Below are 18026 nucleotides of genomic sequence, written 5' to 3'. Positions count from 1 at the left end.
GTCTTAAGACCTTCTTCTCCTGTTTCAATCAACCGTATATATTTGAAGGCTAACGATAAACATTGTTTAGTAAGCTATGAAATTCTTCAGCATTTTTTCTTCTTCTAATAGTTAACTATAAGCTAAAAATCAAAACAGTGGGGCGGGGCTGAGGCGATGCCACAGGAAGTTGGCCCTGTTGAAATCCCCACCCTGCAGAGCATCATGCACTGGGTATTGTAACGTTAGCCTCTAAGTACACCAAGTGTGATTTCTAAAACCCCAGCTTCCTTATTTTGAAATAAGGATGTTTTTCAAAATACCTGCGATAATTGCATTACTCTGAGTGAATTAACACAGGAAGTCGTATGGGGAAAGCACTAAATGATTTATAACACATCCCTTCCCCTCTCCTTTCTCTTTGCTTCTCTTTTTTGCAGCCCTCTGTTCCCTCTCTGGTTATGTCCACCCTGGGCTGCAATCCGATTTTCGGGCCAAAACACGGATAAGGCTTGGTCAAACTTGAGAATATGTAACAGTCATAACAGAACTGGGACCTGGGAAGGATTTTTGACTTCCATCATTTTCCTCTCCCTGCTTCTTCCTCAGCTTGAGACTCATTCCTTAAGAAGTGAATCCATTGTGGGAACAGGAGGAGGGAAATAGATTTTTAAAATCAAGAAAGGGAAAGTTCGGGGCCAGCCCAGAGGCACAGTGGTTAAGTGCGCATGTTCCGCTTCGGGCGGCCCAGAGTTCACCGGGTCGGATCCCAGGTGTGGACACGGCACTGCTTGGCAAGCCATGCTGTGGTGGGTGTCCCACATATAAAGTAGAGGAAGATGGGCACAGATGTTAGCTCAGGGCCAGTCTTCCTCAGCAGAAAGAGGAGGATTGGCAGCAGATGTGAGCTCAGGGCTAATCTTCCTCAAAAAAAAAAGGAAAAAGAAAGGAAAAGTTCTAGGAGGCAATTAAAAAAAAAAGCAAAACCAATTTATAGAGTGCAGTAGTTGGGGCAAAAGGCCTGTGGAATGTGCTGGCCTTGGGCTCCTGTTGGGGTTCCAGGAGATATCTGAGGTTTCTGCCTTCAGGGCAAGTTTTCTCTTAGAGAATTACTGAGAGCTGAGCTCAGAGGAGGGCGAGGCGAGTGAGGGCTGAGCTGGTGCAAAGTGACTTTCCAGAGCATCATTCATGATTGGAACATTTCTAGAAAAGGGTCAGGATTGGAGAGGAAGATGAACATTGTCAGGGAGACGGAACAGCTAGGGGTTGAGCTGGACCACTTGCCATGTGTGAAGTGCCAGGCCAAGCCTTTCTTTACACCTAGTGTCTTATTTAAACCTTAAAACAGTCCTATGGGGCACCTAGTACTATTATCTTCAGTTTCCATGTGAAGAAACAGAGGCTTAGAGACATCAGATAGTTAGCCCAAGGCCATGTGGTCAGTAAGACTAGAACTCCCTTCTCCTGAATCCCATCCCTTCTTGATCCCTACCTTCTTCTGCCTGCTGGGAGACTCGCCCAGGAGGCGAGAGTCTTAAAAGCCACTTGGAGGAGTTTAGATCTGGGACAGTAGGAAATGGGGTGTGAGCGTATGCGCTTGGCCAGAGGAAAGTCATACAAAAGTCAGCCAGTGCTCTGCAGGGCAGACTCAGGACGGGAAAGATGAAGATGAAGGAGCCGTGGGAAAGTCCTTGTGAACGAGGTGTGGAGTGGTGAGGCTGCTGGCAACAGAGATGGAGACCGTGAGCGACGGTTCATCTAAGGGATGATGATGAAGCGGGATGACAGAGAGGGAAACGTGAAAAATGGTTCTGAGGACTGGCAAAATGGATAGCTTTTTATGCTTTCCTGCTCGGAGGGCATCAGAAAAACAAAAAGAAACAGCATAAAGGAGACGCAGAGAATAGAAAGAACTGAGAAAGCAAAGACAAGTTGGAAAGGACTCTGAAGAAGAAAGTTGGTTGAAAGTTGCTTCCAGTCATGAGGGCCCTGTGTTGTCCTTAGCAGGAAGCTTCAGGAGAAGATGATTTGGGAGAAGAAGTAAAGAAGAGAGAGTCAGGTGCATAAACTCATCTTTGCTCCTTTGGTTGGTATTTTCCCCCTTTGAAACTTATTAACAATTTCTGCAGTGAAATGGCACAAGGTAAAAACTATGTTGAAATATCAAGGAGACTAAGCTTCATGTTTGCTTGTTTGTTTCAGCTTCATTAAAAAAAATTAAGATTGAACTTGATGACTTAGGTTTGCATTGATTTTGTTTCCCCTTCAAAATTATTGACAATGCATTAACATCAAATTCCACCCAGGAGAAACCTGCTCACCTGCCTGAACTTGATTGCTGAGGAATTACACTTGCTCGAGACTTTTTTTTCCTTCAAGTTGTGATCTTTTGTTCTTGCTTCGTAATTGGCTATGACCATAGGAAATCATTTATTCTTCAGCTTCAGATAGTCGTGGGCATGCTTTTCTCTGTTTCATTAGGAAGGTTTTGTTGTTTATAAAATAATTAGAACAGAGATTTTAGGTGTAGGGTTTCAAGCTGTGGCAGGTGGCACTGTTGATTTCAGGGTAATTTCCGGGACTGTTCGAATTTCTCTGATGTACTAAGCCGGATGCTAATGGAGAGAAAGTTAAGTGTGTTCAGTTCCAAATTGATACAGACTTTGGTACTTACTATCATATTCTTAGTTCTCAGGTTGGGATTTGAATTATTACTGCATAGCAGTAATGATTAATATAAGGTTTTGGAATTTATCAAAGGGGATTTTTGTTGTTGTTCAAATACCTTTCAGATTAGGACCTAGCTATAAAGATGTCGTTACAGGATGATGTGTTGTTTTTTCTGCATGTGTGAAATCATTTTTATTAAAAATCAAGGGACATTTCAAAAGAAATTCTATAGCAATTATGTTTCCTGCTTAAAACAAAACTTCCAGAGTTTGGAAAATGTAATCTTTTGAATTTCAGACTGATATTCCCAGTATTTTCAAAATCTCATGGTTTGACAAAATACTGAATTACCACTTTATATCCACAAACACAAATAACTAATGTATGAGAATGGAATAATCTGCAGTCATTATTGTAAATACTCCTACTCTTCAGGTGGGTAAACAGTCTAACTCTATGAAAGATTGAAAGGAAATTGAATGCCAGGTATGGTGCAGGAGAGTTGGCCAAAGAAGGACTTTAGCTTGGTGCCAAGGTTAGAATAACATTTCTTTACTGCCTGTTTCTGTTTCAAAACTTGATTTCTTTTTTTTTCTAATCTGATTTTTAACGTTGCTGACAGAAACTACATCCATGTGTTGCACATGAAAAAAGTGTATATGGACAAGTTAAATACGTTGAGTAAAATATTTCACAGTCGTACATTTACAAATTTTCAAGAGATTAGCCACTACGACTAATTTTACAAGAGAAAAGTCTTTTGTTCTCTGAAATACAAATTTTTCTTCTTAGATCTGAATTGGAAATGGCATCTGTTTTAGTTCTCAAAATACCGCTTAGCTGTTTCATACCGTGTATGTACACTGCTTCCATAGCAATGCGATCGATGATTATTGTATATTGGATCAGGATGTTCTTTTTATCCATTGGCCAAATGGGAGTAATGATTATTTAATATTCTTTGAAGCCTTCTGTTACCAAAACATATACAGTCATGTGTCATTTAATGACGGGGATACGTGCTGAGAAATGCGTCATTAGGTGATTTTGTCATTGTGCAAACATTGTAGAGTGTACTTACACAAACCTTGATGGTATAGCCCACTACACACCTAGGCTCCATGGTACTAATCTTATGGGACCACCATCATATAGGCAGTGTGTGGTTGACCGAAACATTGTTATGCAGTGCATGGCTATAGTAAAAAATGGAAAATTATGGGACATTTTTGGAAAAAGTTTGTTTTTGAAAAGTTTATTTCACACTTATTAAAGGCAAAGCTTTCACAATAGTCTGGGTAGCATCTCCTTTGTCGCAGTTGAAATTTCTTCTGTGATCAGCACTTGATTAGCCATGGCAGGTCTCAATCCTAAAACGTTTATGAGATGGGTAAGCTTTCTGTAGCATTGAGTCTTTTGTTCATACTCGAAGCTGTCGCCTCATTCAGTTCTGCTGAAACCTGTCGCCCACCCTACGAGGGAGGGCAGCACTGGGGGCCAGTTTTCCCAGGCTGGCACTCTATGTGGTGGTGAAGAGCTGCCTTGGTTTACGTGATGGGCCAGAGTGTAGGCTGGAGTTAAGGTGTTCACAGACGTAGGGATGCTGGACAGGCTCATAGTTCCCTTTAAGTCATGTTTTCATAAGAATTTCTACAGTAACACACTCGTGTCCATAGACTGAAGGGGATTCCAATGCCAAAGAGAAGTCATGTGTGGATTTCATGATTTTGGGTGATTCAACTCCTATACTGTTCTATTAATGCAGATATTTAAGAATCAGCATTAATAAGCCTTCCTTTTCGTTGAAAGAAAGCTTCCTGTGGGTTTCTGCCTCATGGTAAAGCTGATCTCAGTCTGGTCTCCTCTGAAGTAGCTTTGGGATGCTTTGGTGGTAATGGGATTAGATTTTGTGATATCCGTCTTAGATTCATGATTAATGGGATTTAAAAAAAATTAACAATGCTGCTTCTTTAAAAGGAAAAGAAAATAAGTCTGCCTAATTCTGCTATGTACTTTGCTACCCATATGAATAGTACTTTTATAACTATTGGAATAAAGTCAACAGATAAGACACTGGTTAGCCCTTCTCCCTTTTAAAATTGTAAAAACTTGCTAACAAAGTGGTGAAACTTGCCTTGAACACAGGCCTCAGAGCCTAGCCTAGTTTTTGCCGGGTCTGAAATGATTACTTTGTGTTTAATTTGAAAAGAGTTCTCCGGTTCCATAATCTAGGGGTGATAAACGTATTACCTTTATGCTAGGGAAAAAGACAGTAAAATGTGCACAACATCCTTTGTAACATATAATCTTATGTGTTAAAGGCATCTGAGTTAATTTTGAGTTCTCTTTAGGAACCACAAGTATTTAAAATTTGAATCTTATTATAAATGCTGACACACCCTAAAAGCTAGCGTATTGCAAAACCTTCTGCTATTTGAATTAAGAAAAGGAAAACATTAATGTTGGTTTTGATAACAACCTTGTAGCTTTCAAACTGTACTTCAGATATTCAAACAATAAGCCAGTGTTCACAGCAATGCTATTCACAATAGTTGCAAGGTGGTCCATCAGCAGATGAACGGATAAACAAAATGCGATATATGGTACATAGGTGGTCTGTACTGTGGAATATTATTCAGCCATAAAAAAGAATGAAGTTCTACGGGTAGCCTAGTGGTTGGGTTCGGCATGCTCTGCTCTGGCGGCCTGGGTTCAGTTCCTGGTTGCAGACCTACACTACTTGGCAGTGGCCATGCTGTGGTGGTGACCAACATATAAAATAGAGGAAGATTGGCACAGATGTTGGCTCAGGGTGAATCTTTCTCAGCAATAAATAAATAAATAAATAAATAGATAAATAAATAAATAAATTCTAATACATGCTAAAACATGGATGAAGCTTGCAAATATTTTGCTAAGTGAAATAAGCCAGACACAGACGGAAAAATATTTATGAGTCCACTTACATGAGGTACCTAGAATAGGCAAATTCATAGAGACAGAAATGTTTTGTAAATAATTGTATTCATTTAGCCAGTCATTTTGAAATATCTATATTCTCATAAATTATTACTTTTTTATGTTTTATAATATCTCCTTCAAGAATTATTTTTGTCACTTGCATATTTTCATAATTATATGAACAATTATTAAACCAACTCTAAATTTTAACCAATTCAAGTGCTTATTGCCAATCTTTCGAGACCATGATTTCCCAATTTGCAAGTTTTAAATTTTGATTCATTTTCCCCTCAACTGAAATCCCTCTTCAAGGATTTTTTCCCCCGGGAGAGCACGTGGTGGCTTATGTTCTAAGCCATTGCCTATTTGAGGATGCCTTCAGTGCCTTCCCTTGTTAGTAATGACTTCACTGTTTCTAAAATCTTGGGTTCCAGCCTTTTAACCTCAAAGTTCAGTAAATGCGTTCTCACTGTCTTTTGGAATTTAATATAACAGAGACATCTGAGGCTCGCTTTTCTTTAAATTTCTTTCTTGATTATCTGGTTTTTATGTATTAGAAACATTGGTTTTTCTGTATCCTTGTAATTAAAAAGAGTTTCTAGTACATGTCTGGGTATGAGTTTCTCCACGTTGATTTTTATGGAATAAAGAAAATTCCTTTGAGGTGTCTATCCCTTGGATTTGCTTGTTTTTTTAAAAAACTTTTTAAAATTCTGGTAAAATACACATAACATAAAATTTACCATCTGAGCCATTTTTAAGTGTACAGCTTAGTGGCATTAAGTACATTCACATTGCTGTGCAACCATCACCACCGTCCATCTCCAGAGCTCTTTTCATCATGTAAAACTGAAACTCTGTACTCAATAAACAATAACTCCCCATTCCTGTCTCTCTCAGGCCCCTGGCACCCACCCTTCTACTTTCTGTCTCTATGAATTTGACTACTCTAGGTACCTCATATAAGTGGAATCATATGGTATGTGTCTTTTTGTGACTGGCTTATTTCACTCAGCATAATGTCCTCAAGGTTCATCCACACTCCAGCATATTGGAGAATTTCCTTCCTCTTTAAGGCTGCATAATGTTCCGCAGTATTTTTATATCACATTTTGTTCATCCATTCTTCTGTCAGTGAACCCTTAGGTTGCTTCTACTTTTTGGCTATTGTGAATAAAGCAGCTGTGAACATGGGTGTACATCTCTTTGGCACCCTACTTTCAATTCTTTTGGGTAATACCCAGAAGTGGAATTGCTAGATCATATATTATTTCCTTTTTTTTTTTAAGGGTATGCTTTTTGGCGAGGAAGATTTGCCCTGAGCTAACATCTGATGCCAATCTTCCTCTTTTTTTTTTTGTCTCCCCAAAGCCCCCGTACGTGGTTGTATATCCTAGTTGTGGGTCCTTCTAGTCCTTCTATGTGGGATGCTGCCACAGCACGGCTTGATGGAGCAGTGTGTAGGTCCACACCCAGGATCTGAACCAGAGAACCCTGGGCTGCTGAAGCAGAGCATGTGAACTTAACCACATGGCCACGGGGCCAGCCCCCATATGGTATTTCTATGTTTGATTTTTTTGAGAACTGCCATGTTGTTTCCCATAGCAGCTGTGCCATTTTACAACCCCACCAACAGTACACAAGTGTTCCAGTTTCTCCACATCTTCGTTGACACTTGTTATTTTCTGCTTTTTTGGTAGCAGCCATCCTCATGGGTGTGAGGGTGGAGTTTCCTTGTTTTTTGACTTGGTAACGTTTTCTTCAGTCAGGTCTGATTGTTCTGATTATTCTTTATGCCACTTGCTCTGGCTTCTTAGAGAAGAACTTTTAACACATAGATTGGCCCCTTTCTCTATTCTCCCTCTGTATTATCTTCTCCTTCAACATTTAGTATCTTTTTCTTCTTCATTCATGTTCTGGGAAAGCATCTCTACTGAGTCAGCATCACTGATTCGACTTTCCAGACTCTCCATTCTGCTCTTTGCTGTTGGTAAGGCAGTTCATTCTGCTTTTGCATTGTTAGTTTCTTAAATCTTCCTTCACTCTAGTCTGTTGTCTCTTCACGTCAGCCTGGTTTTTCCTTATGACTTTCTGTTTCCTTTTCACAGAGGCGAGTCTTAAATGCCTTTGAAGACTAGGTGCTTCTGGAACTTTCCCCAGCTCCCCCAGTGAGGCACATGTTTCTCTGGTCCACAGGACTCTCCTGCCTGTGGCATTGTCTGAGAGGCTCTTGGTTGCCTCTGCAGACATCCAGGTTGAGGGTTGGCCAACAGAGAGCAGATGCTCCATGTTGTCTGCCCTTCTCATTGCCCCTTCGCTAGTGGTGGACCTCTCGTTAGATCTAAGGGCAGACAGGGAGATGCATAGCATCTAACTTGATTTTTACAGTCCAGGCCTTAACAAGTACAGCTGCCTGGCAGCCATAGAATTTTTCTTACTTTTGTTGACTAGCTATCTGATGTAACAAACCAGGAATCACGTACTCATGCCCAATGGGCTGCAGGCAGCCCCCAAGCCTTGTTTTCGGGGCCTGCAAAAAGTCTAATATTTATCATTTTAATGCCTTAAAAGGGAGCATGAGTTCTCCAGTGCACCACAGTGCCCACCCCTCCCTATTGTCTCACACCCAGCCCACTTTCCTCATTTACAGTTTCTGCTTGGTGCCTGAGTTTGTGACCCCCGCCCTGCACATTTAGAAGGCATGACCCACACTAGACCTCACTGCCACAGGGCTCTACCTGTGTCAGATCCCACCTTCGATTCTTAGCTCCCTGCAGAAGTGGGAATATTCATTTGTTTGCCAACCCACACATATTCACCAGCCCCACCACGCCCCTCAGTTGTGCTTGGGGCTGTGGACACAGCACCGAGTATGACAGAGGGAACCCGTCTTCTCTCTGAGGTCAAATAACGGAGAGTTATTAATGTTTTGCAAGAAGTGGTGGTAGCAGCTTGATAAAATCCTGTCTTTCTCTTCATCTTGATTGTCTGACTCCTCTCCTGGTTACCTAGAATTTAATCACAACGATCAGTCTTTTTTCCTGTAAGAACGTTGAAATCAGATCAACGGAGCTGGTGTAAAAAACTCATTATTTGCTTTGTAACTAAAACCCAGCTTAGCTACAAGATTATTTGATGTAAAAAAATGTTCAACTGTGTGCATGCATGGGACTGTTTTGGCTGGGGATTACCAAGTGGTCAGATGAGCTGGCACAAAGAAGTCAGGTTGGTCTCAGTTTTACAATATTTGGCTTCTTCATTTGGAGTTTTTGCAGCTTGTTTGTCTGTCTGATAAGCTACCAAGGCTCTCACAGGCTTCCTTGCCATCATGGCGTTGGTTGGAGAGCAAATCTTTGTGGAAGATGTGCATCTTTAGGCATTCGGAGAATCTGACTCTGCAGACCCATTTTCCACCTCTTGTCTGTTGAATGGTGGAAATACATTGAGCAGCTCTAGGAACATCGTGCTGACTTTTCTTGGTGCATAAGGCATGGATGTGACAGTTTAGCCACCTGCAGATGCGATTAATTTGAATGCAAAGCAAAAATGCATTCCAATAGGGCTGTTTGAGTCCTTGCTTGTTGACAGTAATAAGGTCAAGCTATCTTTCTATTAGGGTCCTCCATTCATCGTATTATTGGACATTTGCATGCTAGAATTTGTAAAGTGCTTTTCAACAGTTATTTCTCATTTGCTAATGAAATGACAGCATTAGCAGAGTTCAAGGTTATGAAAATGGATAGCAGAACCTCCAGAAGTTTATTAAGAGCCATCTATGCACCCTGTGCTTGGCGTTTATAATTATACTGATCCTCACACAGAGTTAGTGGGAGGTCAGACACCAAACTCAGGTCTCCTGACTCTGCATCTTCTGCTCTCTCCACCACCCTTGGCTTTTGCTTTTCAAGATGTATTTATCGATTAATTGAAAAGGTTTTGAAGAAGCAAGTCATGATTTTCTATCTGAGAAATGTAAAAAGCATTGACCTATTGCTGAGCTCAGAAAATGTTCCAAGAGGCTTTCATTGCCAAATTCTGATTTAGTCATCTGGGCAGAAATAATAAATGCTTTCTTTGGTTACTGTGAGTCAGGCTACCCTGTGTTGGCCATAAAAAGGGCAGAGACACTGCAGGTGAGGCCACTGCAAGATCTGCTCACCTCTTCTTAGACAATAAGTGTGATAAATGGTCCTCTTTGTAAAACTTGGGGTTGATGTACACAGCCAGCCCTTATGAATAGCATTAGGGGGCCCATCCTGGGGCGCAGCGGTTAAGTGTGCATGTTCTGCTTCAGCGGCCTGGGGTTTGCCGGTGCGGTTCCTGGGTGTGGACATGGCACCACTTGTCAAGCCATGCTGTGGTAGGCGTCCCACATATAAAGTAGAGGAAGATGGGCATGGACGTTAGCTCAGGGCCAGTCTTCCTCAGCAAAAAGAGGAGGATTGGCAGATGTTAGCTCAGGGCTAATCTTCCTCAAAAAAAACTATTAAAAAAAAAGTATTACATCGCTGTGCATCAGGGAAATGCAAATCAAAACTACACTAAGATATCACCTTACACCCATTAGAATGACAAAAATAACTAAAACAAATAGTAACAAATGTTGGAGAGGTTGTGGAGAAAAAGGAACCCTCATACACTGCTGGTAGGAATGCAAAATGGTGCAGCCACTATGGAAAACAGTATGGAGATTCCTCAAAAAATTAAAAATAGATCTACCATACGATCCAGCTATCCCACTACTGGGTATCTACCCAAAGAACCTGAAACCAGCAATTCCAAAAGTTCCATGCACCTCCATGTTCATTGCAGCATTATTTACAATCGCCAAGACATGGAAGCAACCTACGTGCCCATCAACAGATGATTGGATAAAGAAAATGACGTATATATATACAATGGAATACTACTCAGACATAAAAAAGAACAAAATTGTCCCATTTGCAACAACATGGATGGACCTTGAGGGAATTATGTTAAGTGAAATAAGCCAGACAGAGAAGGACAATCTCTGTATGACTCCACTCATATGAGGAGTTTAAACATGTAGACAAAGAGAACAGATTAGTGGCTACCAGGGGAAAGGTGGGGTAGGGGGTGGGTACAAAGGGTGAAATGGTGCACCTACAACACGACTGACAGACAATAACATACAACTGAAATTTCACAAGATTGTAACCTATCATTAGCTCAATAAAAAATAAATAAATAAAAAACATATTAGAGAATGATTGCTTATGAAATGGCTGATTCTGTACGAAATACTTATGGATATCCAGCTCAAATCTAGTTTTCCAAGGAAAAAGCCTCAAATGCAAGAAGTGCTGGTTGTCATATGGTTTAGGACTGTGGTATTTTTATCCTTCCATTCTTTAATCACGGATAAGCCCAAGAGACCTGTGAGTTTGTGTCCAAACCTGTCTGTGCTACATAAGCTCCTGCTTGAACGTCACAAGTACTGTGGTCCCCTTATCTGCAGGGGATGCGTTCAAGGACCCCCGGTGGATGCCTGAACCCCAAAGGGTACCAAACTCTATATATCCTGTTTTTTCCTACACGTACATACCTATAATAAAGTTTAATTCATAAACTAGGCACAGTGAGGTTAACAACGATAACTAATAATAAAGTCTGCTTTGGGGCCATTCTTAAGTAAAATAAGGGTTACCAGAACACGAGCACTGGGACACTGCAGTGGTTGATCTGATAACCAAGAGGGCTGCTAAGTGACTGATGAGTGGGCAGTGTCTACAGCGTGGATCCGCTGGACCAAAGGATGAGCGACATCCTCGGCGGAAGGAAGTGGGATGGTGCGTGATTTCATCACGGTACTCAGAACAGCGTGCAACTCAAAACTTATGAATTGCTTATTTCTGGAATTTTCCATTTGATATTTTTGGCTGTGGTTGACCTTGTGTGACAAGCTGTAAAGTGAAACCTTGCATAAAGGGGGACTACTGTAATCACTTGGGATTTAATTAGATGATTCCATGGTTACTGTAGACGGCTGGCGCTAGGTGACTAGTATTTTAATTTATCTCCTTCTTGTGTGGGTTCTGAAACCGGGGCTCGTGGAGGCCTTGTCATAGAATGTCGATTTACACAGGCTTTTTCACCTTCCTCTCCTCCCTCCCCTTGGCTGTTTTTCATTTTCCGTGGATGTGTCGCTGTGTGTGTGTTTACTTCCTGGTGGTGGCCTGTGCCGGGCTAGCTCAGCTGACCGTAGAGAGGGTCGTGGTTTGACTCGCTGCTGAATCGGCTCTGATCTCTTGTCCAGTCTGAGGGCTTGGCCATCCCCAGTTCCTGTCTCATATATGAATGCTTTTGGTCACAAGAGTAACGGTGGTGAGGGCGAGAGAGTGGATTAACTGAGACGGTCACCACCACCAGAAAAACCCCCAGGAAGCGAATTTCCTTTACTGATGGAGGCCTTCTTGTTTCCACGTTTGATTTTGCTCTTGTACTCTCCTCATCTAATGGTCACACCTTGTCCTGCTTGTAAGGATGGAGGAGGCATCCTGAGAAACAGACCAGTTGGCAGGTGTCGCACTTCAAAGGAGAGCGAGTTCTCAACCCCGCTGTGACTCTCTCCACGTTTCCCCTGGTCTTTGCTCCTCGGCTCGCCTTCAAGCGCCCGAGGGGAAAACTGCTGAGATGCTGATGTTGTGCTCCTTGAAGTGTGCCATTCAGTAGGTTAGATCTTTGAGTTTCTGATTTCATGGACGCAAACTTTTGCCTGTCTCTCTAGACACATATCACAGTTGAACATGTTATGTACTTTTGGCTCTGAATGGTAGTGACTGATTATCAAAACTCTGTTATCAGAATTTACAAATGCTCTGTGTATGTTTCACTTGTTCTAGTCCCTAAGCCTTGGGAATAATCATTCACATACTAATCAGAGAATATAATAGTTTCTAACTAGGGGAGGAAGTTGGCTGATGTCTTCTGACAACTACTAGAACTCCATACAAAAAGATAGGATACTTCTGTAAAAACCAAGTGGATTGGCACATATTTGTGAATTTGTTTACATTAACAGCATTTGTAAGCACTAAGTAAAAAAGTCCATTTGAGTTGGTGTATAGCCTAAAATAACCTCCTGGGGAACTTCTTTTGGTAATTTTTTTTTTTTTCTAAAGATTGGCCCTGAGCTAACATCTGTTGCCAATCTTTTCTTTCTTCTTCTTCTTCTTCTTGTTCGCCCTGAAGCCCCCAGTACATAGTTGTATCTTCTAGTTGTAGGTCCTTCTAATTCTGCTATGTGGGATGCCACCTCAGCCTGGCTTGATGAGCGGTACTACACCCAGGATCTGAACTTGTGAACCCCAGGCTGCCAAAGTGGAGTGCTCAAACTTAACTGCTATGCCACCAGGCCAGCACCTAGCACCAGCTTTTGAGAGAAGAAAAGGCTATATTGTGAGTCAACCAGCAAGGAGACAGGAGGCGAGGCAAGGCTCTCAAATCTCTCTCCCCAGTCCAGGTTTGGGGTAGAATGTAAGGGATTAGGGAGGGCAGACTGGGATGAGGACAAGTTTCAGTGGGCAGGACTCCAACTAGATCATTTATGGTAAGGGTTAGAAAGGGGCTTCAACGCTGGATCTTCCTGGATGACCGACCCCTCACTTCCGGAAAGGGTCTTTTGAGTTCTGGTCATGCCCTACTCCTTTTGGCTCCATGCGGGCGGGGAATCTTTGGTTGCAGGTGATATTTCAGGTCAAGATTTTCTGCTCTGTGCCTGCTCCAGCTACACGACTTGCAGTTTTGGCTCGCTGCCCCTGAAGAACCGCTTCAACATTCTGTTCTTAATAAGATGGGGTCAGTTTAAACAGGTCCTGTGGTTACAAGACCAGCTGGCCAAGAAGAGGTCCTTTCCTCTGTCTCTCAAGTGGTCCACTCGGACCCAGGTCCCCAGATTTCCGCAAGCACATTGATCCCATAGCCCCGACTTCATCTCCTCCCGGGAACTTCCCAGGCGAATCTTCTCTGTCGGCTCTTGGTAAACGCTGTGGCTAACTCTGACTAACCTTAACCTAACCTGAGGGTGATCTCCTGCTTAGCCAAATAGATGGCATTGAATTTTTTGTCCATTCTCCTTCATGCCGTTGCTTCCCATCATAAACATGATAGATTGATCATTTTGATGGCAATTTTGTTTCTCCTTGTATATTTATTCAGAAAACATTAAGCACTCAATGTGTATTGGGCACACGCATGTGTTAATGTGTATACAGTACATGTACATGTTACATATTGGGTAAAATTTACCCAATCAGAGACTCCTGTTTTGCTGCTAACTAGTCAAATCACTTCACCTCTATGGGAGATCTGTAAGGTTAGTGCTTGGGCCAGAAATTTGCACTCTGAAGTTCCTTGCAAAACTATTATTTTGTGATGTTATCTACCTAACTCTCCTGAGCCAAAAATACAGCGCCATCCACCTCTCGGTCTGAGGCCTCCTTTCTGCTTGTTTTTCAGAAACATGAAAATAAAAACTGGAGAGTGGTTCTTTGAGGAACGAGCCAAGAAATTTCCAACTGAAGGTAAATGATCTTAAATTTTTTGCTAAAGTAAAATAATACATTCCCAGTTTAAAAACAGTTGGTGTTAAGACTTCTGGATATAACAACTGTGCAGGGTGTGGCAGACAGGCCTGTGTCTGCCATCCTCCCGTTCCACTCGTTTACACTTTCCTGCCTCTGCCCCTCCACACAAGCCGTTCACAATCTTAGCTTGTGGTACCTCCTTCTCTACACCCAACTCTTTTTTTTTTTTTTTTTAAGATTTTATTTTTCCTTTTTCTCCCCAAAGCACCCCCCCTGCCATACATAGTTGTATATTTTTAGTTGTGGGTCCTTCCAGTTGTGGCATGTGAGACGCCGCCTCAGCATGGCCTGATGAGCGGGGCCATGTCTGCACCCAGGATCCGAACTGGCGAAACCCTGGGCCGCCGAAGCAGAGCACGTGAACTTAACCACTCGGCCATGGGGCCGACCCCCTCCACATGCATTTCTACCTGCTGAACTCTGCCGGTTGGCCTGGAAGTTTCCCTGACATCCTGTTTCTGGGAGCAAAGTTTCCCTCCCTCAAAACACCAGCAGCTCTGGTTTGTACATCTCTTCCAGAATTGTCGAAAGTGCCTTCTATTATATGATCGTTTCTGCCCTCCTCTTTCCACAAGCAGTAACGGGGCTTTTAAAGTCTTGTTAGTCCCTTACAGCACCAAGCACAAAACCTCGCTTATGATCCTTATCAAAATGATCGAACGGAGCACTGAAGACCACAGCGTGTGAACAGCACTAGAGTTTAGTGGATGTTGATGATTATGACGTGAGCGCATGTCGTGATCATATGAATGGAGGTGTGTATTTGGCCCCTGTACCATGAAGGTCTTAGGAAGTATCTGCAAAGTTGATGTGACGGTAATCGGTAGCCAGGACTTGAAAGGAGTGAACTGAGTGTGCTTTGGGTACAAAAGTGCCGTGTCAGAGGATGTGAGCTGTACAGACAAGAGAACACCTTATCAGACAAGGGCACACATGTGTCATCAAAATAAAGTGGAGGCAGCATGCTCTGAGCTTCCCATCTGTCCGTAGCTGTAGCGTGGGTGGCACCCTGCTCTGTGATGTGTGACAGTGAGGACTGCACGCCAGGAAGCCTAGACTGACCCAGAGGGAATAGGGTCGCTGGAAAATTTTTTTTTTTGGAAAAAGTGATGGTTTGAGGTAAAGAAATAAGCTACTCAGCCTCAACCAAAAATGTGTTGGCAAGTAAAGGAAGCCATTGTTTTGAGGGTTGTCACACAGCTTTTATAAAAGGCACTGTCAACGGAGGTCCTTGTTGGGTCAGCCTTAGATTCTCCACTGGATTATTTTCCTGACCCTCTTACTCAAGAAAAAGTGATATTTCTGCTGAGTTTATTAGAAATCTGGAGGGAAATGGAATACTAATGGGAGTGCTCAAGCAGAATAATGCAGCCAGCGTACGTGACTTCATCTGGGCCCGCGTTTTGCAACACTCTGTTCATTATCGCCCTCTCTCCTGTCCCCAAACAGCCTTGTTAACATTTTTTCCCTAAATACTACCCATCCATGAAAGCTTCATATCCCAGATACATTGCATATGCCTTTTGGAGCATGCCACAAACTATTGTAAAATCTATGATTTTTTCATCCTCCAAGTACCAGCTTTGGGGGCTATCATCCCCACTTAGTGTGTACTCTAGGTAAGCAGGGCAGCACGGGGTCTTTCTCTAAGTTTTATTACTTTATTTAGTTTCTTTCTTTTTTTTTTGGAGGAAGATTAGCCCTAAGCCAATCCTCCTCTTTTTGCTGAGGAAGACAGGCCCTGAGCTCACATCCATGCCCATCTTCCTCTACTTTATATGTGGGATGCCTGCCACAGCATGGCTTGACAAGTGGTGCCGTGTTCGCACCTGGGATCCAAACCGACGAACCCTGGGCCACTGAAGCAGAATGTGTGCACTTAACTGCTGCTCCACCGGGCCAGCCCCATTTATTTCGTTTCCTGAAAATGCTTTTGGGGGACTGGGGTCTTCGCCAGGTGGTAGATCAGCGTCTCATTTTTTCACTTCTGTTCCTAGTTGATAAACAATAAGACTGTAGGGGGTGAAATTTCTGTTCTCTCTCAACACCACCTTCATTAAGGCATCTCCTGGAGTTGTTTCTATACATTGCTGGACGTTTTAGCATTATTATTTCAGTTAGGGAAATTAATTCGCAGGCCCAAACACACATGTGCGTGTGCACACGTGTGTGTGCACAAGCACACGCATTCCCATCTCGTCGTCTTTTCCTTCTTCCTCTTCTGAGTAGATAAAGCAGGTTATCACAGTGGCCTACTTGAGCTGGATGGAGTAGGAAAGAAATGACACTGACCTCCTGGGTTTCTCTTTCTTGTCTGTGACTTTCCCCAAAAATGAAAACATCAGAAAGAAAAAAGAAATTAGAAAATGAAAGTCAGTCAGCCTCTGCATAATTCATTCTTTTCTCTTGCCGTTTCTCTCAAGGCATAAAACAAATAAACGAACGAAAAAGAAAACAAATTCCTTCCTTCTCTGTGATGCTTCCTCAAATGCTGAGGGGGTCTCATTTTCTTATTGTCCGATTTCAGTCCAGTCAGGCTCAAAAAGCATGCAGAGATCGAGAAAAATGCCAGGTTGGGGTGGGGGTGAGGTTACAGGTAGTCTTGTGGCTGGACCACAGGTGGAGTGAAGGTTGGTAGGCGAGTCGGGAAAGGTGAACAAGGGTCAGATGATGAAGGTTTATCTGGACGAGTGGGATCCCCAAGTCACTTGTGTCTGTGCCCCTAACGAGAACCTGGCACAATCATTGATGAGTTGAATTGAGTTCATGTGCTGTATCAGCTCAGGGCCAGTTAGGAAAACAAACCACGTGGAGATTTCAACAAAGGGAATTTAATTTAGGGAACTGGTTAAATGGGTATTATTGGAGGACCGAAAAGGCAAAAAGGGAACCCTGAGGGGACATAGGTGGTAGTGACTACAGGAAGCAGACACCTCCCAGGGCCACCCCGGGCCTGCTGTGTGCGTGCCAGCAGGACCAGCAGGCGAGCAGGAAGAGGCAAGACCCTCCCCTGGCGCCTGACTCCTGGTCTCTCTCTAGCACCCCCGGCTGGGCCCTAATAGGGAGCCAGCTGCAACCTGGGCTCTCTGATGTGTTTGAGAAAAATTGTGATTCTGTGTATTATCTAGTGTTTTTGTTGTAACGGTGTGAACGCGGTACTTTCCAGCCTTCTACATACTAAGTAGAAGCTAGAAAAATGAGATGGTGGTTTAAACCGTGAAAGGGCATGAGATGGCTCAAATCTATATCTCTTTCTATGGATTAGTTATGTATTACTGGATAACAAATTCCCCGAAAACTTAGTGGGTTTAAGCAATTAACAAAATTATTTTATATGTTTTCTATCGTCAACTGGAGGCCTGCCTGGGGATGGAGGATCTGTTTTCTTGGGGGCTCACACGCACCTGCCTGGCCAGTCAGTGCTGCTGTTGACAATAGGCCTGAGTTCCTCCACACCTGGACCCCTCCCCAGGGCTGCTTGAGTGTCCTCACAACATGGTGGCTGGCTGTCCCCAGGGCACGTGATCCAAGAGAGACAAAGGCAGAGGCTTGCAATACTTTTTAATGTTAAAAACACTTTTTATTCTGGTAAAATATACATGACATAAAATTCACCATTTTAGCAATTCTTTTTCTTTGCTGAGGAAGATTCGCCCTGAGCTAACATCCATACCAATCTTCCTCTTTTTTTTTTAGTGGAGTGCGCCCAACTTAACCACTAGGCCACCAGGGCTGGCCCCATTTTAGCCATTTTTAACTGTACAGTTCAACAGCATTAAGTACATCCACATGGTTGTGCAACCATCGCCA

General features: G+C 42.8%; 1 protein-coding gene across 4 annotated transcripts in view; it reads left to right on the top strand.

The window, feature by feature from the left end:
- The window catches only part of SYTL3 (synaptotagmin like 3), an 85994-nt gene that overhangs the window by 13768 nt on the left and 54200 nt on the right, over positions 1-18026 (top strand). For all 4 annotated transcript variants that reach the window (XM_046669528.1, XM_046669525.1, XM_046669526.1 and 1 more), the window contains exon 4: positions 14089-14153. In XM_046669528.1, coding sequence (XP_046525484.1) covers positions 14089-14153 — 65 coding nt within the window. The remainder of the gene's footprint in view (positions 1-14088; positions 14154-18026) is intronic.

This window comes from Equus quagga, chromosome 8 (genome assembly GCF_021613505.1).
Source record: "Equus quagga isolate Etosha38 chromosome 8, UCLA_HA_Equagga_1.0, whole genome shotgun sequence".
In the NCBI taxonomy this organism is placed as follows: domain Eukaryota; kingdom Metazoa; phylum Chordata; class Mammalia; order Perissodactyla; family Equidae; genus Equus; species Equus quagga.
Note: the sequence above shows the minus strand (reverse complement) of the source record. Positions and strands in the feature narration are given on the sequence as shown.